Raw genomic sequence first — 22,608 nt, 5'->3', positions numbered from 1 at the left:
ATGACATGAGCGCTGGAAAGTATTTGCTACAGAGTTAAAAGCCACAAGAATTGGGGTCAGCATGACAAATTAAAAAGTGTTGGCGAAAAACTGCCGTCTCTGGCGAAGTGTTTTTGGAAAAGCTTGACAGTTTGGTTACCCGCACTGCATTGCCAAACAGCACTGCCACCGCTTAGATTAAAATGAGGTGTTTCTTGATATTCTGTGACAGTATGGTCATGCTTTTTTTCCCCATTCAAATAAGCTATACCTTTACATTTTCAAATAATGGCATGGGTTATTCTTGTTATTCTTTGTTTTCCACCAACTGAAGATAGCTCTTGTTCAGTATGTCTGTAGTGAGTGGAATCAGTAGAGAAAGAGAGAGAACCACTTCAGCATGGCACATTTGTATGAGTGCACTCCCCTCGCTGCAGTATTAAAAATGACATTTAAAATACTGTTGCCCATCCATCAGAGCGGGTCTATTGCTAAGTCACACTCAATTATAACTTGCTTTTTTTTTTTTTTTTTAAACATAACATAATGAAAGAAGGAAAAAAAGCCTACCTATATAGTACCTTTAAAACTCTTCCAATTATAAGTTGATTTAATATTGTTTAATGTCAGAATTCCCCAAAACATGTCTGTGAAGCTTCATGTTAAACTCTACTCTGATCTTGTATTTTATTATGCCTATAAACCCCTCAGCAAAGGCTTTTTATGTCTGTAGCTTTAAATGTAAATGAGCTGTGTTTGACCACGCCCCTCTTTGGAAGGGTTCTTGCACCATGCCCAATTGTTTAAGGTTAAAGGCAGCCTCAGAGGGTAGAATAAACACCTAGCTGTGGGAGTGTCAATCAACCTGGGGGAGGGGCTACTGCCCTTTGTGATGTTATGATGGGAAAATCTCCAAACAGCCTGTTTGAGAACACATTGTCTGAAAAGTCTATACTTTTGGGGTTTGTGGACCCATATTAGTGTTAGAAAAACATGGTGAAGTGTATTTTGTACAATATGTGCCCTTTAAATCATCCACTATAGCCTTTTTTGTAAATGGCTAGCAAATGTGAGGATTTCATTATTTTCTTTTTAAGGTAGATAATATGAAATATCTATTTTATAGTTAAATGTTTGCTTTTGTAAAGTTATTTAACTCTTAGCTTAAATAAAAGGTGAAAGAAATCCTTAAACTTAATATGATGAAATATGTAAATGAGGAGCATGCACGTGTTAACTAATAGATTTATATTCTTTTCTTTTATCCAGTGTGGAGAACGTCTGTTGAGTATATACTGTGATTTCTGATAATGGGTTTTAGTGTCTGACTTTAATCATGTCCTTATAATCCACACCAAGTTAAATTCTTTGTGTGTAAATCTACTTGGCAATAAAAAAAAAAAAAGATTCTGAATCTGGACTACAATCTGAGTGTGGTTTTCACTGAGACAAATAAAGTACAGTAATAAATGTGTCCTTTATTCCTTGAAGTTGTGAATCAAATAGAAAATATATCGTCTTTGCGTCAATGAGTGACAGTTTCAGGTCAGCCTTCTCCATAGTATGATGTATACTGCTTTTGTGCTCCAGCCTCTGATGACTGTGTTGTAATGTGTTGCTTTAGGGTGCGGTTTCTTGGGTAGGCTCTGAGCTCTGTTTCGCACAACTCCCTCACCATCACACTCAAACACATGAATACACACTTTAAATGTTCTCATGGGCTTTGCAGATATTGAGTCGGACCATGTGAGTTTCATACAAAACCTATATTAGCTCTTCCCTGTTTTTTTCTGATATGTTAAGGAGTCTGCAGTTCATTATAGTGATGAAACAATGGGTAAAAAGCCAGGAATGTAAATCAGAGGATACATGTGCTGACTGGAAAATATAGAAGTCTGCCCCTTTTAGCAAAGCTCCTTCTCTTGGTTTGAAATTGTATATTATTGTATAACCAGAAAGGCTACATACAGTATCTCCTGACGCTTACCTTGGAAATATTATAGACTTTTGTTAGTCCAGAAATATTTCTGACAGGGACATTCATGATGGTCTTTAATATTCTTATTTCTCATTTGCTATTTTTATTTTATAAAAAAAAGAAAAAGAAAAAAAGAAGCCCTACACAATCCACAGTTTACTAATCGTAACAGCTCTTTGACATGTTGGACAGCCAGTTGTTCAGTGAGCTAACCCCACTCACAGTCAGCACAACCAGGCTTTACTCTCCCTCCTCGCTAGTCTATCTTCCTGCAGTCAAACTGTTACCATGACAACGGCCTACTGGAGTAGTCCTTGGTGCAGCAGATATGATGTCTGACTGTGTGGCATCATGGGAACGCCCAGATCAGCCCACATAACCAGATGTAATGTTGAAGGCTTTTTTAGAGCTGACAAAGCTACGTGGTCTCAGTGTAGCTCGTCCCGGCAGGATTTATTTGCATGGAATTATTTTTTTTTTTTTAATGCATTTTTTTTAATTTAAAAGTCTTCCTTATGGCAGGATCACTAATCAATATAGCCAATCGCATTTGATATTTTTAGATAAACGGTTTATACAGAGAAAATAACACCCATCCGTGGTCATGTTACGCAATGATATCCGGATAACCATGGTTGAAATGTTAATCCGTGATCAGTCCTTCAAAGCAGCTTCAGTTCGGCTTCCAGCCACCATCTCAGCTCAAATAAAACACCACTTCAGGTCAGGACCATTTGACTGCACGGAAATACGAGGTGGAAGCTGCTTTGCCTTTTTTCTTTGAGTAGCGTCTCGTTTCTTATTTTTAAAGTCTGAAAATGTGTAAATGGAGTCCAACTTGCACTCCAAGATGTGGTTTGAAAACATGACTGCACATATGAAGTGTGGAGGACTGTAAGATTGGCTCTTTCTTCTTTCTTCAGGACTGAGTACGATATAATGAAAAGATCGGTTGCTTGCTCTCAAAGAGAATCAAACTACAAACCAGAGCAACCCAGAGAGATGGACAGAGAGACTCAAAGGATAAACGGTTTGCTGTGCCCTAAAATGGGACAAAACTGACAAACATCCTAGCCATGAATCAGTGAATGGTTGTCACTTTGTTCTTCCTTTGTGCGAGGAAAAATAAGAAAATAAACAAAACAGAGAAAGACTGTCCAGCTCAAAGTTTAGAACAGAAATAATAAGACACTGTGGCTCGTCCAATGAAGAACTAATTTAAATGGAACTGGATATTTGTTTGATGTAATATTGTTAGTGAATTATAACATTTCTTTGTTTCTTCTCCCACCCCTCTTTTCTTCAGAGCGACAGGCTTTTGATCAAAGGCGGGAGGGTCGTGAACGATGACCAGTCCTTCCATGCCGATATCTACATGGAGGATGGCGTCATTAAGTAAGTCCTGAGCTGTCCTCCTTTCTGCTCTGCTTTTAATCCGTCCTACTGAATTTCACACAACCACCCACATCCGGGTTCATCATTCAGTTTCTGTTCCTTTTCATTTTCAAATGAATCTATGTTATTGGAATGTAGGTTGCTCTTTGGGAAACAAAGATATTTTTAGGCTTGGTGAGTGAAAAATAAAAGAAGAAGAAGGAAAAAAAAGAACAATTAAAAGGCAGTTGAAGAAGTGTTTTCAGAAGTCTTGATATGTTGAGGCCTAACATGTTATGTATTAATTGTTTACACATGCAAGCGACTGAGCTGATGTTCACTGACTAAACAATAACAAGAAGCAAATAAGGTAGCCGCTGGGCATTATCAGAAACATCTTTACTTTTATTTGAGTGCTAAATTTGCTGAGATTTTCGTTGATTTCAACAAACAGATCTTTATTTGGGGATGAACATCAAAAGCTTCAGAATGACTTCACAACAAAGTGAGTCACACTAGAAGCAGTACATTGTCACCATGTCAACACGTCGACATTTCGCCCCTGTTGTTCGGACTTTATGGAGCAGACCGACCAGACAGACAGACAGGCGAGCACAGGCCAGTGTCTCTGTGAGGTCGCCAGCAGCCCAATGCTCCAGCAGGCATCTGGGTGCTTATTATGCAACACCAGGCTTTCTGTGGGTGCCTCTCTCGGAGGAACGGGGGGACAAAGAGACTATAATGGGAAAATCAAGTGGGAACAGAACAGAGGGGAGAGAGAGACGACAGACTGATTCAGGGAGGCACAGAGAGAGGAATTCAAACTCCCCTCTCTTAATCTGTTGGGGCGGGGACATGATCATGCGAGCACATAAAAATGGGAACTAAACTGGCTGTTATCACTTTGTCTTTGAGCCAAACGGCCTTTTAGCTTAACCGTCTCTGTTTTTGGTCCAGGGCAGCCAACAGGACACAGCGTGCCGGATGAAGCAGCTCGTGCTTCTGTTTTTCCATGAAGTCAATTTATCGACGATTCTTCAGGAAGAGTTAATGAGGCTGCTTTATTTAGTTTGGGTTCTTTTAGGTTAGAATAGACATATTTGCTCTTGACATCATAAAGTTTCCTGTAGCATGCAGGGAGAGGCAACTATAAAAAAAAAAACTATATTGGGGAGCTTGAATGTGGACACATGCCGAGCTACAAGGATTATTAGAGAACACAACGAATGAGCTGGAAGAAAATCCCTGGAGAAATATTTTGATAAATCAAAATAAATATTGTTGTGATTTCTCAAGCAACAAGTTAATTGTTGACAGTTCCTGCTGCTTAAATGCAATAATTTATGTGTCATATATTAAAATGACTGAGTTGGGTTGACAAAAAAAGAGACCTTTTCTGAGTTCTGAGAGTTAATTTAAGTCTTTTCTCAACTAGCAAAGATTGTTTAGCATAAATATTGGTCATACTCACAAAACAAAATAAAAAAGGCCCCGAAAATACAACACCACACAGTTTATTCTATTGTCTGAAATCTCGTATGGCTTAAACATCCTACCATGACACAAAAGCGATAACATCATTTTCCCTCCACAGGCAGATCGGAGACAACCTGATTGTGCCTGGCGGGGTGAAGACCATCGAGGCCAACGGGAAGATGGTGATCCCCGGTGGCATCGACATCCACACCCACTTCCAGATGCCATATCGTGGAACCACGACCGTGGATGACTTTGCGCAGGGGTCAAAGGCTGCCCTGGCTGGGGGCACAACTATGATCGGTAGGGGGCTTCTGGACAGGTCATGCGCACTTTATATTCTGGTGTCATGTAGAGAGTAGAGCTGAGAAGAGGGGTAAAAGAAGGGGAAGGAGGGGCGAAACCCTAACAAGAGGACACGAGAAAGCTTCTTTCTTTTTTTTGGGAGGGGGGGGGGTCTTTTTTTGGGCAGCTCTCCAAAACAGAACCTTACAAAAGACTGAGTGAAAGAGGGGGGCCAGGATTGAGAAGGGGGGAGACACTGCTCTGCTCTCACAGTAATACAACACCAGTGTATGTCTGCATAGTTGTCTGTGTACAGTGTGGGTGCATACTGTATGTATGCTTCACGTAGCAGAGACACCAGGCGCTAACACACTAACAGCTGGTGGATACCGCAGTCTCATTAATACCATTAACTTCTTTTGAGCCGGCTGCTACCCTGCTCCTTGTCTGCCAGGCCTGCACAGTGTCTAAACAGACAGGCGTGCCACTGTAGCAAGCTCCATTCATAGGCTCCTTTCATTCAGGGATTATATTCCAGAGGGTGAAGTGTGAGAGAGAAAGTGAAAACATGCACTGTCCTTTGTATCTCCTTGTGTGTGGCGTACACTGTACAGGTCTGTCCTTACTTACAGATGATGTTGCGTTTGTGTGCAAGTTCAGTGGGTTACCGCACGAAACAAAAGTGCTTTTATGTCACTGCCGCGTCCAGCTCTATCCTATTAACATACAAAGAGCAGATAAGCAGATTTGGTCGTCTTTAATGAGCTAAAGACGACAGTCAGTTGGAGAGCCAGCAGGCAGCCTTACTGTATTACAGCTGACTAAGATGGAGCAGGATTTTTTTGTGCACAGCGCTATGCTGTTGTGTATGGTGAGGATTGAATGTCCATGAATCATCTCAGTGAAAACAGACAGTGTGTGACTGAAGTGAAAATACACATTATAGACGTGTAGAAAGACCGACATGTAGTCTAAGTGTCATCCTGAAAATGCACAGATCAGACACTTTGTCTGTATAGTGTAGAGTGCTGGAATTGTTGCAGGTCAGTTGATTCATTGCCTCTGAAAACCAGATCCTGCTCACAACTGATACAGTAATGTTTTGAGCTGGAATGTAAACAGAGATTTCCTGAGTGCATTGCGCACCAATTAAGCACGAATGTGGTCATGCAAAGGTTGAGAGAAATTGAGTTTTTAAGAGATGTTTTTTTTTGTGCAACTGCAGTCGACATTTTTAACAATGCCTTGGAATAATTATGTGACTAAAGATAATGCTGCAAGTGCTCAAAACAATGGAGTTCGAGCATGTCCCCTTAGACAAAATTGCATGTTGACAACATTTCTAAATATCTTCTCTGCATTGTGTGTTCTTTAGAAGAAACATTTTTTACTATCTACCCCTATGGGAAAGCAATTACTCACTTACAAATATTAGGCTATATTACCATCAGCTTACTGAAACATTGGTTAGGCTGTACTTTTCGCCATATAAATATAATTTTTAAAAACTTCAAGTTAATGGCCTTGAGGCTCCTTACAGTGACATGTACATAAAAAATCTTTTTGTATAAGCCTGAATTCCATCCTCTTAACCTCCTGTTTTATTACAGCATTCTATTGCTCTGCCCAATACATTTTTAGAAATTGTCCCAGAGGTATAAATCTACTACTAATCCATTTGTGTGACAGTTTCTGAACCTATGCATTTTCCCTCCCCACACACACACACACACACAGACACACACACACACACACACACACACACACACACACACTCTGACAAAGATATTCAAAATGTAATGTGACATGTGACAAGGTCTCCACTGCTGGAACTCAGACAGACAGCTGATTATGCAAGACAAACAATACAGAGCGAAAGTAGCAACACCAGCAGACAAATTCTCTCACATCATCCTGTCTACTTGTCTTTATGTGTGACTGCCCCCACCCACCCTAATCTGTCACGCCTTGTCTGTCCATTAATTCCACCGTCTAACTCTCCTTCATTTCCCTCTTCAAAACTTTTCCTTCTTTCACGCAACCTTTCATCCCCCTCCTCCCCCCTCTCCAGTTGACCACGTCATCCCAGAGCCTGGTAGTAGCCTGATGGAGGCGTATGACCAGTGGAGGCAGTGGGCAGATGAGAAGTCCTGCTGTGATTACTCCCTCCATGTGGACATCACCAACTGGAATGACAGCATCAAGCAGGAAGTGGACAGCCTCATCAAGGAGAAAGGTTGGCTGTGATGATGTGGCACAACGTCTGTGTGACTGTCAACTTACTTACTTTTGTCACTTCTAATTGGAGAGTGCTTGTGAAGACCTAAAGAGCTCATAGATTTCTCTACTTTTAATTATTTTGAAAGAGGTCTGTTATTGCAGTTATTTAAAAGTATAACAGGCAATAATAGTACAAGTATATACCGTACATATTTGATTACAGGTTTCCCATGAAAAATTCACTAAATTACATGTTTTTGATGTTACAATCATCAGCGACATCCTGATTATTAGTTAGTTCATGAACTTTTTTGGGAGCTTTAAGAGTCACGCTCTCACGTATTTCTCTTAGTGTTGTGTTCTTTGTTACAGGTGTGAACTCTTTCCAGGTCTACATGGCTTACAAGGACTACTACCAGATGAGCAACAGTGAGGTACAACGTCTCTCTTATTCAATATTCAAACAAAACTGACATGGCATAAACACAGCTGTATAGTTTCTGTCTTTCCACACTCACCGTTAAGAGATTGGGGCTTAAAATCCACAATTCTCCCTGTGAGAATAGTAAACTAACGTGAGGCTTCTGCAGTCAAACAGTTACAAGTCATGTTGGTAAGTCTGTGTCTAATGACGACAGCGACAACAAAAATTAAAATGCATATTTTTTAAATGCATCAGAATCGGAAATACAGACATACAGAACATCCACAGCTCATGTGAAAAACAGGTGCTTGAACCACACCGAGCCAGACGCTGAGACAGTCCAGACACGGCACAGAAAAGTGCATTTATCCAAATAAGGTTGGTAAAACATAAATAGTTAGAATTTCAAAATGTGCTTTCCCATTTCAGTGTAAACATGCAGCTACAGTACACATGGCAATGCAAAGGCTACAGACTCCAAACACTGTCATTTTAGTATCATTATTCCATGTAAGTAACGTGTTTGTAGTCAATGTAATCAATCACTGCTGACAAACTGAACTTATGCATGACCAGCATGAAAACACGGAGTTGGGACATTTGGTTTGGCTCTTATTCGTGCCACACTGTCTGAAAAAAGGAAGGGATTATTCCTTTTGCTGGCATTTGATGTAACCCTCAAAATTTCCACTTTATTAGAGTTCGCAGTGTTCCACTTTAAAGTGCAAGTAAAAACAACTTTTTCTCTGTTCTTGTTCTTGTGTAACTAACCGTCAGTGATGTAAAGGGTGACTTTGTACCGTTGGTCCAGCTGGTGAAAGTAGAAAAAGGAAGTGTAAGACCAGACAGTGTGAGGCAGTATTCTTTATGTTCCTCATACAGCCGTAGCTAATTTGGTCAGCCAGAGGAGCACATGAGGCAACTCAAATAGTCCAGCTTGAAAAACTGATGTCATGCAGCTCACCGAGGAACTGTGGTGCAGCAACGTAACAACAACAGCTAGAGGTCATCAACCCACATTGGGTTTAACCATTTCGGGAGACCACACACAATAATTGCAGTATGTTGTGATGGACGTCTTGAAAATTGAGGCCTTCTTCTTGAGGTCGGCCCCTGGGATTAAAAGTAGCGTTTCATTCGTGTACAAACAAACCAGGCGGGAGTTTAAATGTGAAAAACCACATCACTTTTATTTCACTGATTCTGTGTCTTCTTCCACTATAGCTCTATGAGATCTTCACCTTCCTGGCAGAGAGGGGAGGCATCGCTCAGGTCCATGCTGAAAATGGAGAGATCATTGCTGAGGTAAAAATAAAGACAAATAAAAAGACTGATTCATTTCTTTTGCATGTCTCCCCGGCCTCATATTCTCTAGCTCACTTTCTTTGAATACTTGTTCCACTTCCAACTCTGTGATCTGTTTGAGTTTCATTTGATTTGTTTTACTTAAGATGATCTTTTCGGTCTTATCACTGATCATCTCCACTACCTACAGACTAAACACGCTGTCAGTGATGAGAAGGAGAATGTGTTTCCTGTTAGACAGTTCTGTGTGGGTGTAGTAAACACAGGGTGGTGCTGCACTGTGGACACATTAAAGTGAGTGAAATGTAATAGTTGGTGGATTCAGAGAGTTGGTTTGTCAGCGCTCCAGACAAAGCCTGGACTCTGTCACTGTTGTGTGTGTGTGTGTGTGTGTGTGTGTGTGTGTGTGTGTGTGTGTGTGTGTGTGTGTGTGTGTGTGTGTCTTGGATTTGATTAATTCCAAATCCCAGCCCTCCCACCCAGTCTTAAACAAGGACTTTGAGGGAGTCTGATTTTCTTCAGTTTTAAGACCAGAAATGTCATGACTTCAGTTTACTTTAAAGCTCCTGAAGTAACTCAGGCCTCATTGAACCTGTGTGTCATACATGCTGTTAGTGCTGGAGGTCACTCTTGTAACGCAAGTGAAAACCACGGGATTTTTTGGCAAATAAATAAACGGTGTACATCGACAACTAGTGTTCAGTGTGAGAGTTGGTCTTCTGTCTACTGAGGGGTTGGTGGTTCGATCCCCTTTTCCTGCAGCCTTATGTCCGGTGTGTCCTCGGACAAGATACTTAACCCAAGTTTCTCCCACTGCTGTGTCAGCGATGTATAAATGTGTATGAATGGATTAGTTATTGATGATGGATGGACTGATGGACACATTACATAGCAACCTCTGCCATCATTGTGTAAAAGGGTGTGACCTGCCGGGTGAAAGCGCTTCGAGCAGTCGGAAGGCTAATAAATCATTATACAACATCAAGTCAAGTCCATTTGCTATTTAAAGACACAGTCTAAACATTAGAGCAAGTTCTTCCTCTGTGTTTATCCGTTAACTGGTTAACATGATTTCATTATTTAGGTGGTGTTGCTTGCTTTATTCATTTCTAATGAAATTTTTTGTTGATGTTAAAGGATGAAATTTGTCATACGGTACTTTCAAACTGCTCATTTCCATGCGTTCTTTTCTTTACTGAAAATGAATGCCTCCAAAGAGCTTGTCAGCCAATTGATGTGCAAAATGTACAAATATACGTAATATGGCATTGATAAATGGACTGCACTTATAAGCACTTGCTCTGGTCTACAGACTGCACTTTTCTTCCTTTCATACATACACATATTAAACATATTAATATACTGTACGTGCATACACTGATGGTTATGTGTTTGGAACTTGGGGCTTCAGTGTCTTGTCCAAGGACATTTCAACTGCCAACCTTTTGATTGAGAGGCGACTCTCTCTACCATTGAGCCACAGCTGGCCTTAAGTCTTTGGAGAAGATAAAAGTTGGACCAAAACTTTTCTTCAAACAGGCCTGCTGGTAGCCTTGTGGTTAGTGAGCCTTGTTGCCGCTTTCCCCTGTGCCATTCCCAACTCTCACTCGCCGTGATTTCTTTATCTACTGTCTACCTGTCTTTAAATAAAGGCATACAACATGTTTTAACAATTACATTATTATTTGGTTTGGAAGGGTTTTTTACAAGCTTATCTTTTGTATTGAAACCATTGTTCTGATTGCTCTGAAAATTCCCTTCACCCAGGTGATAATCACAATGATGTTCCTTTTCTCCATAATGTTATCCTCCCATTGTTTTGCCTCATTGATGAGTTTGTGTTTTGTCATTTCAAAAAACAGCTTTCCAAAAACATGGATGCTTCTCTTCTTGTTAACTTAATACCTTTTATCTAGAAATACAGAAAACTAATTGCTAAACAGAAACAGGAAGCAGCATGAACCTCCTTAATCATTCCAAACAAACACTAAACCAAGTCAACTTGATGAGCTTTAGCTTTTCTTTCCTTATAAGGGTTGTATTCATGGTTGCTTTCCATATGGAGACAGGTGACTGTTTGGTCTATAAACAGACTGCTAGTTCATCTCTTGATGGTCTCCTACAACGGACTACTGTTAGTCATAGTGGTAAATTAGCATTTCAGCTCATTTGCTAACAAGTCAACATTTTCCAAGTATGTTTTCAACAGGTCCCTCTTCTCAGTCACCATGAATAAAAGGTTTATCTTAGTTATAAGTTTTGCTGCCTCTGCCTCCATTCTTCTTCTTGCTTGAGCTTCTTGTCTGTGTGGTCTAATTGGAATAGATATAGTCTTGGCAACCGGCAAAAGGTGACTCACATTTTTCCTCCCTATATTTCTCTTGATAACCTGCCAGTTCGCTTCGCTGACTTGAATGACATTCTTTCCTTTCCCTTGTTCTGTAGTTGCCATGTTTGCAGCACAGAAACTAGCTACAAGGATAAGCTACTGTTGCTAGCTTCAAATTCAAGTATGCACTCGGCTTCTTTGTCAGATTTCTTAAAAGTGAGCTACAGCAGTTAATCCATGATGCTAATTTTCATGCTACTCTTTATCAGTCACAGGGACAATTGTCTGAGCTTGCTTGCTAAGTCAAACTACAGCATGGCAGCAAAGGAAAATTTGATTTTGCAAAAGCATTTACTTCAACACTCTGTCCAAGTGTCCCCCTTGTAGGGGTCAACTCTACATTTACCACAGACACAACAATTCAACCAGAACTTTTTTGGGAAGGTATGTCTACATGAACACAAAGACCCTAACCCCACCCGGGGATTCCCACACTCTTCTTGTGTGGCCTGACCCACATGACAACACCCCGGCATGTATCCTCGACACAGGCAGAAAGAAGCAGAAACAGAATATCATCTTGGAGTGTGACCAACAGCTTACATCAGCCCGCACACTCAGACCACTGAATACCAAGCGCCCTCCTGCATCTACGAGCTAAGCAGCTAACAGTCTTCTTTATGTGTCTTTTTTTTTTCTTCTTCATAGGAACAGGCCCGCATGCTGCAGATGGGTATCACTGGACCAGAGGGTCACGTGCTGAGCAGGCCCGAAGAGGTACGACACACAAATTCAGTGTACATAGAGGATAACTATCTTCAAGATTTAGACATGTTATAATGAACGTTTTAGAACTGAAATAGCAAAGCTGATTCTTTGTAAACTCAGAGTTTTTATTGAGTTATTGTTACTGTTATTCCCTTTTATGATAGAAATGCCTTTACAAAAGAGAAGTTTTAAATGGATATTCTGCTTCCTAATAGTGACACCAATAGTGGTTCTAGAATAGAAGAAATAGAAATAGAAGTCCAAGAATTCTGCCCAATACCAGGTGGCCAAAGCTAAGTCATGTTAAAATCACCAAAACATAACATTGATGGGAACACTTGTCCTTAATGATAGTGTTTACCGACGAAACACGTAACCATGACACGGGTTTGTTTTGCCACACAATATTTTACCAGAAAACAGCTGATTTTGAGAGCGCTCTGATCTGATGCAGTTCAGGTCGTTGTCACACACACACACACACACACACACACACACACACACACACACACACACACACACCACACACACATTGTTCGTGTTAATACACATGTGGTTTCAGACACATTAGAGTCTTTGAGTGAACTTTTTCTGGCTTCTCCAATTTGACAGCGTGATAATGTTTCCTTAACAAACTGCACGATTTAATGCATGCAACACATCTGACAGGCATTTTCCACTCTGTGGTGCAGTTTTCCCACCGGGCTTATAGTGTCATGCAGTGTTGTTGATTCATAAGAGTCAAAGGCTTAGTAACATAATTTAATTGAGCTGAGTTGGATGACTAGTTTATCCGTGTCTGGTGTCCTGTTTAGTTTTTGTTTATTGGCTCTTGGCTCTTGGACCCATGTTGGATGTTGAACTTGTGGACTAATGGAGAACACAATGACCAGCTGAAATGTTTACGTCAGCTTATGGACTATAAAAGAAGTGAATTAGAGAAAATTTAGGAAAATTATAGTAGCAAAACTCTTCAAACTCTCCCATTAGGAAATCAGTTAGCAATTAGCATTTGATGACAACTAAATGTGGAACCTCCTCCTAACTCAAAGCATCTGAATAAACCTTCCCAGTGTATGATTAGTAAGCTTTCATTTCAGGACGTGAATCTTTGAAATAATACATCTCTGCAAATTACTTGTATGATGTGGTTAGGATATTTAAGTTAGGATATTTAAAGTGTGCTGGAGAAAATCCTAATGGTAAAACCATTTATAAGTCAACCACAATGTCCTGTCCCTTCTGCAGCTGGAGGCGGAGGCGGTGTTTCGTGCCATCACCATCGCAAGCCAAACCAACTGTCCTCTGTATGTGACCCGGGTCATGAGCAAGAGCGCTGCTGACATCATCTCACAGGCCCGGAAAAAAGGTAAAGGTTACTTTACATTAATCCTTAACAACATTAAACTGCATATTTTAGATATTTGGGAATATTCATTTTGTGCTATATTCATAAAAAGACAAATTGAAACAAGGACATGAGAGTAAATTGCAACAATGTGAAGTTTTTTACCTACATGACATTTACAAAAGGTTTAAAAAAAAGCAGCTTCTCCCCTACGATCAATGACTCACTTACATTCTCATAGTATGAAATAAAGTAAAGATTCAATGTTCTTCGTCTTACATTTAATACAAAAGCTGTAAATGCTAAATATTTTTTCTGATGCTTTAGATTCCTCTTTTGGCAATGACTATTTTATCTCTTGGAGATCTGAGTATTTTAGAAGCTTCTGACATATTAGTCACGTAGTAATAGAGTAAAGGATAACTATCACGGCATTATTTCGACATATGTCACTCCATTTAAAAAATCCATACACTACGGGGCGGCTGTGCCTCAGTTGGTGGAGTTGGTCGTCTCTCAAGTTTTAACTGGAAGGTTGAGGGTTGGATTCCCAGCTTTTGCAGCAACATGTCCGATGTGTCCTTAGGCACTTAACCCTAAGTTGCGCCTGCTGCTACATCGGTGGCATATAAGTGTGTATTATTGGGATTAGTTACGACTAATGGTCACCTTATGTAGCAGCCTCTGCCATCTGCATTACGTGGGTGTTCATAAGTCGTAGTGATGTGCGATGTGAGTAGTCAGAGGACTAGAATTTGTCTAGTTGTCTATTTTTTGTGTGCTGTCTTTGCTCTAAAATCAAGAACAAAAGTAATTCAAAAAAGGTAACATCTAAAGAAATCATTAGACTTTGTACAATTTTCCAACTACGGGTTTTTTTTTTTTTTCAATTCTGCTCTTGGGTGCCATCTTCCTGCTGATTTGTGAGATGTTTGGCCTGGACATTCAAACAAGTGCACTGCACCTGTGCCACTGGAACATGATTCAGTGTCTTTCCTGAAGCTATAAATTGAAGCAGACTTTGGCTCTGCTCCACATCATGATAGAGATCCTACTCACACAGGAATTTTGACATTCATTTAGGTCTTTGCAGTGCTTCAGTCCCTCACAGTTTCAGGAAGGAGACGAGGTGAACTTGGGGGCTGCCTGGCTGTGATGGATGGTGAAATATACAATTTTAGAATGAAGTGGGATAAGAAGAATGCGTGTTTGGACGTCTTTAAGGTTTGAAGAGATGGTGGTTGTTCTCAGAGTGACTTCCTTTGGCGGTAATTTGACTCTGTAGGAGCTTCATATCTTTGTTTGGATCTATTCTCATGCTTTATGTGATACTATCAACCCTCTGTGATCATGCAAGAACAAGCTCAAAAACATTCGAGTCAAACTGAAATTTTTTTGATTGCCAAGGGTGACGTTTTGCTTTCCAGAGATTAGGTAATGTTCCACTTCTGCCAACTCTCAGATTAATTATCAACGCTTTTAGCAGGATTAACCTGCTGCAAAATGAATCAGGCTTCACTGGCGGAACGCATTCTTTCGTCAAGGCCAAAAACCACTGACACAAATCAATTTAATGCACCTTACGTTTGATACTTTAACAGATTGTTGATGTGGTTTCTTTCCCAGGGAATGTTGTGTTTGGGGAGCCAATCACAGCCAGCCTGGGGACTGATGGGACACATTACTGGAGCAAGAACTGGGCCAAGGCAGCTTCTTTTGTAACATCACCTCCTCTTAGCCCCGATCCAACCACACCAGACTATCTGAACACACTGCTGTCCAGGTACGTAGAGGATCACAGCCTCTACTTCCAGTTAGGCCATTGACCGGTCTAGCGATTCTATTTCACATGAGCATATATCATCTGACGTAACAATATGGTGTCTTATCAACACAATGCATGTTTAAGACATTGGCTTTGCATTGTAGGAACAGAGGCAATAAACACTTCTTTTTGAAATCCTTTGTTTCTGGTTGAGAGTTATGAGTGTTATTTGGAAACAGGAACATTTTTATCGTAGTTAGAGCTGGAAGAACAAACTCTGGCATGAGACATAAGTAAATATTGTTCTGCCATTTGTCTTGCTCGTGTGCCTCCTTTGATGCGGTGAATAGAAATCTTCTGTTGTGATTGCGGAACTAACTTCACTAAAATATACAGTACATTCCAGTTCAACACCGTATTCTCATCTTTTGTTTTTCTTCCAGTGGAGACCTGAGCGTGACTGGCAGTGCTCACTGTACCTTCAGCGTGGCCCAGAAGGCCATTGGCAAGGATGACTTCACTCAGATCCCTGAAGGGGTCAATGGAGTGGAGGAGAGGATGACTCTTATCTGGGATAAAGCTGTGGTGAGGACTACATTTAGTCAAACTTTAGAGAGTTAAGCCTGAAAAAAAAACAAAAAAACACAGAGGCGTAAGGGGGAAATGACGGTATGTGTTAATTTTTTTTATCTTGAGTCACTTTCTTTTCAACTTCCTAACCCGAGGACAATCAAAGCCATCGAAACTTTCTGCTTTGTCACCTCCATTTTTTGAAGTTTGAAGTCTTTGCAGTCTAATCCAAACCTTCCTAATCTCTGCTGATCCTATTTTTTATTTTTTTATTCTATGACTGTCTTGTTCTCTGTCTCCCTTCTGTTATCGGGTTGTCACTTCATTTCCCTACAATCCTCTCCCCAGCCACTTCTCTCTCATTCTCTGTCGCCTCCTCCTCTCTTCAGTTTTATCTGTCTCTTGTTGTCATCGTCTCTGCCTTCCTCTCGCCTCTCCTTCTTATATCTCCACATCTGTCCTTTCCTTCACCCCTTACAGTACAACACATTGCCCTCATTTTTTCCCCTTTTCTTCCAGTTATCACATTATCAGTGTATTGCTAGCAGACTTATAGAGAAAGTAGACAGTTGTGGAGTGTGACTGGCTCTTAGAAACATAACCTGAATCTAACTGCAGCTACATGCAATTTTGCACAGAGCACTGGGAAGCTATTTCAACTGTTTCCTCTCATTATTCTTGGCAGAAATAATCCAGCTCTCTACCTTTACGCAGACAGGAAAATGTTGCACTTCCTCACCTTGTGTGCCTCTTGACTAGAAAAGCAAAATGGATGCATCTTAACAGCTTTCTCAAAGTGTCTGAAATTGGGTCATTTACAATACAAAATTCTATCAATTGGATCAAGAAAAATGCACCAAAACAACACTCAAAGAATGGAAAAAATGAAATAAATTCATATGAATCAGTTGTATCTTTATCTAATTAAAGCTTTAAACTTCAATATCTTGAAGGAAAATACTTTTAGACCAGCTTCATGTGCTTCCAGGAACCATCCACGAGTCTTTGACAGAAGCTAAATGTTCCCCGTTTTGTCTCATGTTTTTTCTAGACTACGGGTAAGATGGATGAGAACATGTTTGTGGCGGTCACCAGTACCAACGCAGCCAAGATTCTCAACCTTTACCCTCGCAAGGGCCGGATCGCCGTCGGCTCTGATGCCGACCTGGTCATCTGGGACACAGACGCCATCAGCACCATCACTGCCAAGACGCACAACTCGGTGCGTATGGCGTACACATGCCAATTATGATTTGAGTTTCATTTCACTATGTTGTGTGTTTTTTAAACTCAATTCGTTGCTTTTTAAATTATTCCACAAATTCCTACGTGTCAGAGCCGGGGAGTAGTTCCAGGTTTCAGTTAAAAAGTCCCTAACTTTAAGGGGGGGAAAAACCAAGCAGTGTGGATGTTTGCAGAGGAAAAGAAAGAGAGAAAGTGAGCGAGAGAGACGGTTTGCGAGAGGGTTCACATTTTTGAGCAGCTTCCAGAGAGCTCTCTGAGTTCCGCTGAACGGAAATGAAGTCCCAGTGGATGTTCACTTTTAATACGACTCACAGTGAACTCACCACGTGACCAGCTATCAATGTAAAGCACAGCCACTCTTAATCCAGAAACCCTCAAACAATGTGGAGTACTCAATCACTTTTTTTTTTTTTTTTTTACAAATACATTCTATAAGCCAACATAATGCTAAATACCCCCGAAAAGTACATCAAGAAGGAAACTATGTGCTGAATAATTACAAGGTATTTCCTTCCTATGTATCATGTTCTCTACAGCAGATCATCCAAACATATTTTCATGATTGGACAACCAGAGTGGGTTTACAGTAAATAGTCATATTTCAAATAGTTTTGCAAACCTCTGAGATTTGCAAGATCTGTATGCATCACTCTTAAAAAAAACCCCCAAAAACAGCTCATCTCATAACTAGAAAACGGCTCTTTTGTAAGAGGTTTTCATTGGAAAGTCACGCCTAAACCTGCTGTTAGAAAGTAAGCGGTACAACAAGACCAGAATGGACTCTGTTCTGCTATACAAGTCAGTTTGCTTTTTGTTTACTCAGATTCTTAGCGATTTTAAGGTGCACTCCAGGCTAACTCGTTTGAAAGTGCCATCAGTTACTTACAGCTTGAGGAGCACAACATTATCCTATGGTGATATTTGACCTGAGTGGCAGTAGCTGCAAACTGCTGCTGTCCTCTACTCCTAAAAAATCCGAGTGAAAAGTAAGTTAATCTCCTGGTTATTTGTTACGAGACAGTTCCATCAAATCATTATTGAGGACATGTGATTCAATGACTTGATCAGAGGCAAGTACTAAAACAAATGAAACCTCATTAGAAACATGTGGAAACGTATTATCCAGTTGCTTGTTTGTTTTTCCTCGTTCCCTCAATGGTCTCAGACATGGGCCTTACAAAGACACAAACATGCACACACACACACACACACACACACACACACACACACACACAAACAGTTCTCAGTTCACTCAGCACATGTGAGTAGGGATGTTTCTATAATCACAAAGATATCGGAGGATCCAAAACAGGCCACTGAGCAGCGGAGGAGGGGCCTTCATAGAAAATGGCAGTTTTCCTCGCCTGCTGTAAATCCTGCTTATACAGAAACACGTGGGTTGAAGAACAATTGAATTGCTTCTAATGTAAACTGGTTTGACACAGGAATGATAAAAAGAAAACATAGCTCTGTCTACATGGAGAAATGGAGAGCGAAGGAGAAAACGGGACTAAAAATACGTCTGCCCTGAATGTGGAGAACATCCGTTGAGGCTCCGTTACATAATGATGTCAACCTTTCATTTCCTGCTTGTCTTCCTCTCAGAAAAAAAACAAAAACAAAAACCCTCTAATATGTTCACTTAATGGATAGCCTGATGCTAGGCCAAACAAGAGTGGGGCATACTATGCTGGGGAATGCAATCCCCTGTAGAATAAACATCAAACTTTGCTGTGTCTTTAGTTTCTTATCAGTAAAAACACATCTGGTCTGAATTTGTCGTTGTCATCAACATAAAAATACATAGATACGCTGAGGATATTGAGACACATAGACACAAGCAGGCAGCAAAACACACACTCATAATGAGACGCACTCGGCTTAGTCATGACATCATGTTTGGCATGCAGTGGGTCTTCAGTTATGTCCTGTTCTGGCCTGGATTTGGACGGCAGCAGTAAAACAGAGCCGTGTGCAGAGGAAATCAGCTACAATGGAATGAGGGGAGGGGACCATGAGAGATCACAAACAAGTCAAGAAAAGAAAGTTGGCGTAAAGGATTGTAAAAATCAAACAGAAATGGCAGAGAGAGCCAAAGATAAACAGTGGAAGAAAAAAAAAACATAGAATAAAATGCAAGTGAATGTAGGAAACGGATATGTGGAGAGACATGTTAGGATAGTGAGGGGGACACTGAGGGCATGAAGCAGCAGCTGGATGATGGCAGCTGTTTGTACATGCCACACAGACATGTGTAAGAAACTTGGTGATGAATGACAAAGAGTGGGAGACGGAGCGTGTGGGATCAAGATGTGAAGATGTGTCTTTATCTGTCCAACTACAGCTCCCCCTGTTGTCCTCTCCAACATGCCATCTGTAGTTCCTCAAGGAAAGGTTCAGCGGCCTTTTTTCCTCGTGTTTTATCATGCTTAATGTTTGTTTTAGATTGGTTTGATTCGATTTTTTCTCCCTGTTCGTATGACTTTTTCTAATGAACAAATAATTCCCTTAAACTGAAAATGGTACACGCTGACTTAAAATATGTCACACTGTAAATATTTGTACGTTTATCTGGTATCCAGTGAATCATTGAACATATTTAAATAACCATAAATGTAGGCACCGGCAGACAAGTAGTCAGGGTGAGCGCCCCATGTACAGAGGCTGTGGTCTTTGAAGCGGGCGGCCAGGGTTTAAATCCGACCTGCAGCACCTCTCCTACATGTCGTTTCCCATTCACTCTGCCCTGACTTACAACTGTATCCACTGTCCTATCTCTCCAATAAAGGCATATGAAGCCAAAAAGTGACACTTAAAAGAAAAAAAAACACATTCTGTGCAGATGGGTTATTTCTAAAAGTTTGTACTTCTTTTCACTGGGTTAGCGTTAGGTTTCGGGGTTACCTGTCCACTGGCATTAACAGTGATTCTCTCATGTTTTCTGCTGACACAACCTCATGCAAGTCCTTAACATGTAATAATGACAATCTTGTGTTTGTGCTTTAGGCTGCTGAGTACAACGTCTTTGAGGGCATGGAGCTGCGTGGAGCCCCTCAGGTGGTGATCTGCCAGGGGAAGATTGTTCTGGAAGATGGGAACCTGCACATCACCTCTGGTGTGGGTCGCTTCATTCCCTGCTCTCCTTACCCTGACTTTGCCTACAAGAGGGTTAAGGCCAGGAAGCAGGTAATAACAGGAATTACTTCCATTCAGCCGACTATTATTACTTACACAAACATCTGGGCGGTTGTCAAATAACTGAGTTTAAAAAGCCGACTGTGGTCTTGTAGATTGTACAGTGTGATGCTGCCCTTGAATAGATGAAGAAAGTTAGCAACCTGAAAGAGGATTTGATTATCACGCTTATTAATAGTGATGAAAACAAGGGAAAGCCAAAGGAAGTGCTTTATGTTGTGAAGAATTATGGGATTTAAAAAAAGTGTGGGGAAAGGCACTGCACTGTCTGTCGGATTTCATCCTCATTGGTTCATCCAGAGGGTGCTCGCTTCACTTCAGCACTGTAAAGTAATGTCAAAGGTCCATGCAGTGAGGGGATTCAAGGCTTTGTGTGAGAGAGAGAGAGAGAGAGAGAGAGAGAGAGAGAGAGAGAGAGACCTATCATATAGAGAATGATGATGCCATGGTCTAGAATTCAAATGGATAACAAATGTATAAATCTGTACAGTCGGAGATGACCAATCTGAAAAAAACTCTTCTGGTACAAATACATTGTTTTACACATTTATTTAAAGTAAGACATCAAGCACAAAAATATATATTTTTTTAAATATGGAACACATCTTTCTGAATCTTCAAATTATTGACATAAATGAATTAGAACTTTGCTGCGTTTTGCAAAAAGGACGAAAAGAAGCAGAATAAAATTGTAAAATGAAAGCTTTATATTAGTGAGACAATTAGCATCAATCCCTTCAGAAAGGAAGTCACAATAAGAAAAAAATAAAGAAAGCAAAGAAATGTTCAGGATTTGGAGTGTAACAAATGGTGCCTCAAACACTTAAAAGTTTTAAGATCTTGTTTTCACGGTATTACGAGTTGGCCCAATCCAACCATTTGATCTTCACCAGCTCTAACTCAAAACAGTTTCTGCACTCTCTTCTCTTACTCATGGGCCAAAAAATGTCATTGTTAGACCATTTCCTTATTTGCTGCTGGCTGCTGATGAGAAAATGTGGCTGCAGCAACAGTGTGCTGTTTATCTTGGTAGCCGTTACTGTTAGGCTTTCTTCATTCGCAGATGTCTCTTTTTAAACTCCTGACTGAGCTTCTAAGATTCCTCTGTGTCACGCCACAGACAGACAGCCAAACAGACAGACAGACTGACTGACAGAGAGACTGACAAAGGCCTTTTCATTGCTAGCATTACATTTAAATTTGATCTGAAAGTGCTGCTAGGCATTTTCTGCTCCTGTGTGTAAAAGTGCATGCTTACTTGTTTCCTTTTGTTTTCTTTGTTTCTGTGTGGATGTGTAAATCTGGAAACAACTTAGCAGGAAAACGGGCTCTCCGAAAAATGCATAAATTATTCATAGACAAACAGTTGCACAAACAACCATGTAATGCAAAACAGGTGTTGAGTTGGTTGCATAAAATCTTTTGAGATCTATTGTTTGTCTTTGTTTTTTAACCCATCCTGTCTTCTTCTTTTTTTCTTTCTCTTGTCTCCTCTGATTTTGCTTCCTGTAGCTGGCCGTCCTGAGGGCAGTGCCCAGGGGAATGTATGACGGCCCTGTGTCTGAGTTCTCCATGTCCCGTGGTGGAACCCCCTCTGCCTCTGCGCGTACCTCTCCCACCAAACAGCCTGTCAGAAACCTGCACCAATCTGGATTTAGTCTAACAGGTAACCCTGCACCCTGCGGTGAGAACATCCTCCTAATAATCCCCAACCCCCCGTCCTGCTATGACCCTCTCATCTGTTTGGTCTGTATTTGATACATGTTGTATGTAGAAGCATGAAAGAAGCATGCATGTGCACCAGTCAGTCCAACCCCACGCCACTCTTTCATGGCAGCTTAGCTTCATGCTGTGACAAACATGAGACTTTTTCATCATGGTGGTGTTGCTCCCCATTAAAGATGCACTCACAGTCTGTGATGATCAGTCACACGCCTGTCGCGTGATTTAATAATCCCCCCGCTCTATGATGTGCACAGAATGGCATGTGTGCATTTCATGCTACTCTTTATAAGGGTTCATGCACAGTTTATATAGCAGTTAATTCTGTCTACGCAAGAGAGAAAGTTGGATCCTTTAAGTTTTAATGAGTCAACATGTAGACAGCAATGCATAGAGTTTATGTACAGTACACAATCCCAATCTGGTGTCCTATTCTGTTTAAGCTTGGTTTGACATGAAGTCAGTAACATAAGCTAATACTCTGCTTCTGACCCTTATGCACTAAATACACCAAATACCACCTTGCTTCAGTGCTTGCGCATGGTTAATTCTATTATCTTGCATTTCTGCATGTTATAAACAAAGGCTCAGACTTGTTTATTTTATATCAAGCATGCAAACAATA

General features: G+C 40.7%; 1 protein-coding gene across 2 annotated transcripts in view; it reads left to right on the top strand.

Moving 5' to 3' along the window:
• The window catches only part of dpysl3 (dihydropyrimidinase like 3), a 31,411-nt gene that overhangs the window by 6,355 nt on the left and 2,448 nt on the right, over positions 1-22,608 (top strand). Inside the window, exons 2-13 of one of the 2 annotated variants that reach the window (XM_079355050.1) lie at positions 3,264-3,352; positions 4,926-5,110; positions 7,164-7,328; positions 7,685-7,746; positions 8,961-9,041; positions 12,079-12,147; positions 13,387-13,507; positions 15,113-15,269; positions 15,695-15,836; positions 16,873-17,043; positions 20,073-20,252; positions 21,774-21,927. In XM_079355050.1, the coding sequence (XP_079211176.1) occupies positions 3,264-3,352; positions 4,926-5,110; positions 7,164-7,328; positions 7,685-7,746; positions 8,961-9,041; positions 12,079-12,147; positions 13,387-13,507; positions 15,113-15,269; positions 15,695-15,836; positions 16,873-17,043; positions 20,073-20,252; positions 21,774-21,927 (1,576 nt within the window). Of the gene's footprint in view, positions 1-3,263; positions 3,353-4,925; positions 5,111-7,163; positions 7,329-7,684; positions 7,747-8,960; positions 9,042-12,078; positions 12,148-13,386; positions 13,508-15,112; positions 15,270-15,694; positions 15,837-16,872; positions 17,044-20,072; positions 20,253-21,773; positions 21,946-22,608 lie in introns of both variants that reach the window. The other variant, XM_079355049.1, reaches the window with a different exon arrangement.

This window comes from Symphodus melops (assembly GCF_947650265.1).
Source record: "Symphodus melops genome assembly, chromosome: 11".
In the NCBI taxonomy this organism is placed as follows: domain Eukaryota; kingdom Metazoa; phylum Chordata; class Actinopteri; order Labriformes; family Labridae; genus Symphodus; species Symphodus melops.
Note: the sequence above shows the minus strand (reverse complement) of the source record. Positions and strands in the feature narration are given on the sequence as shown.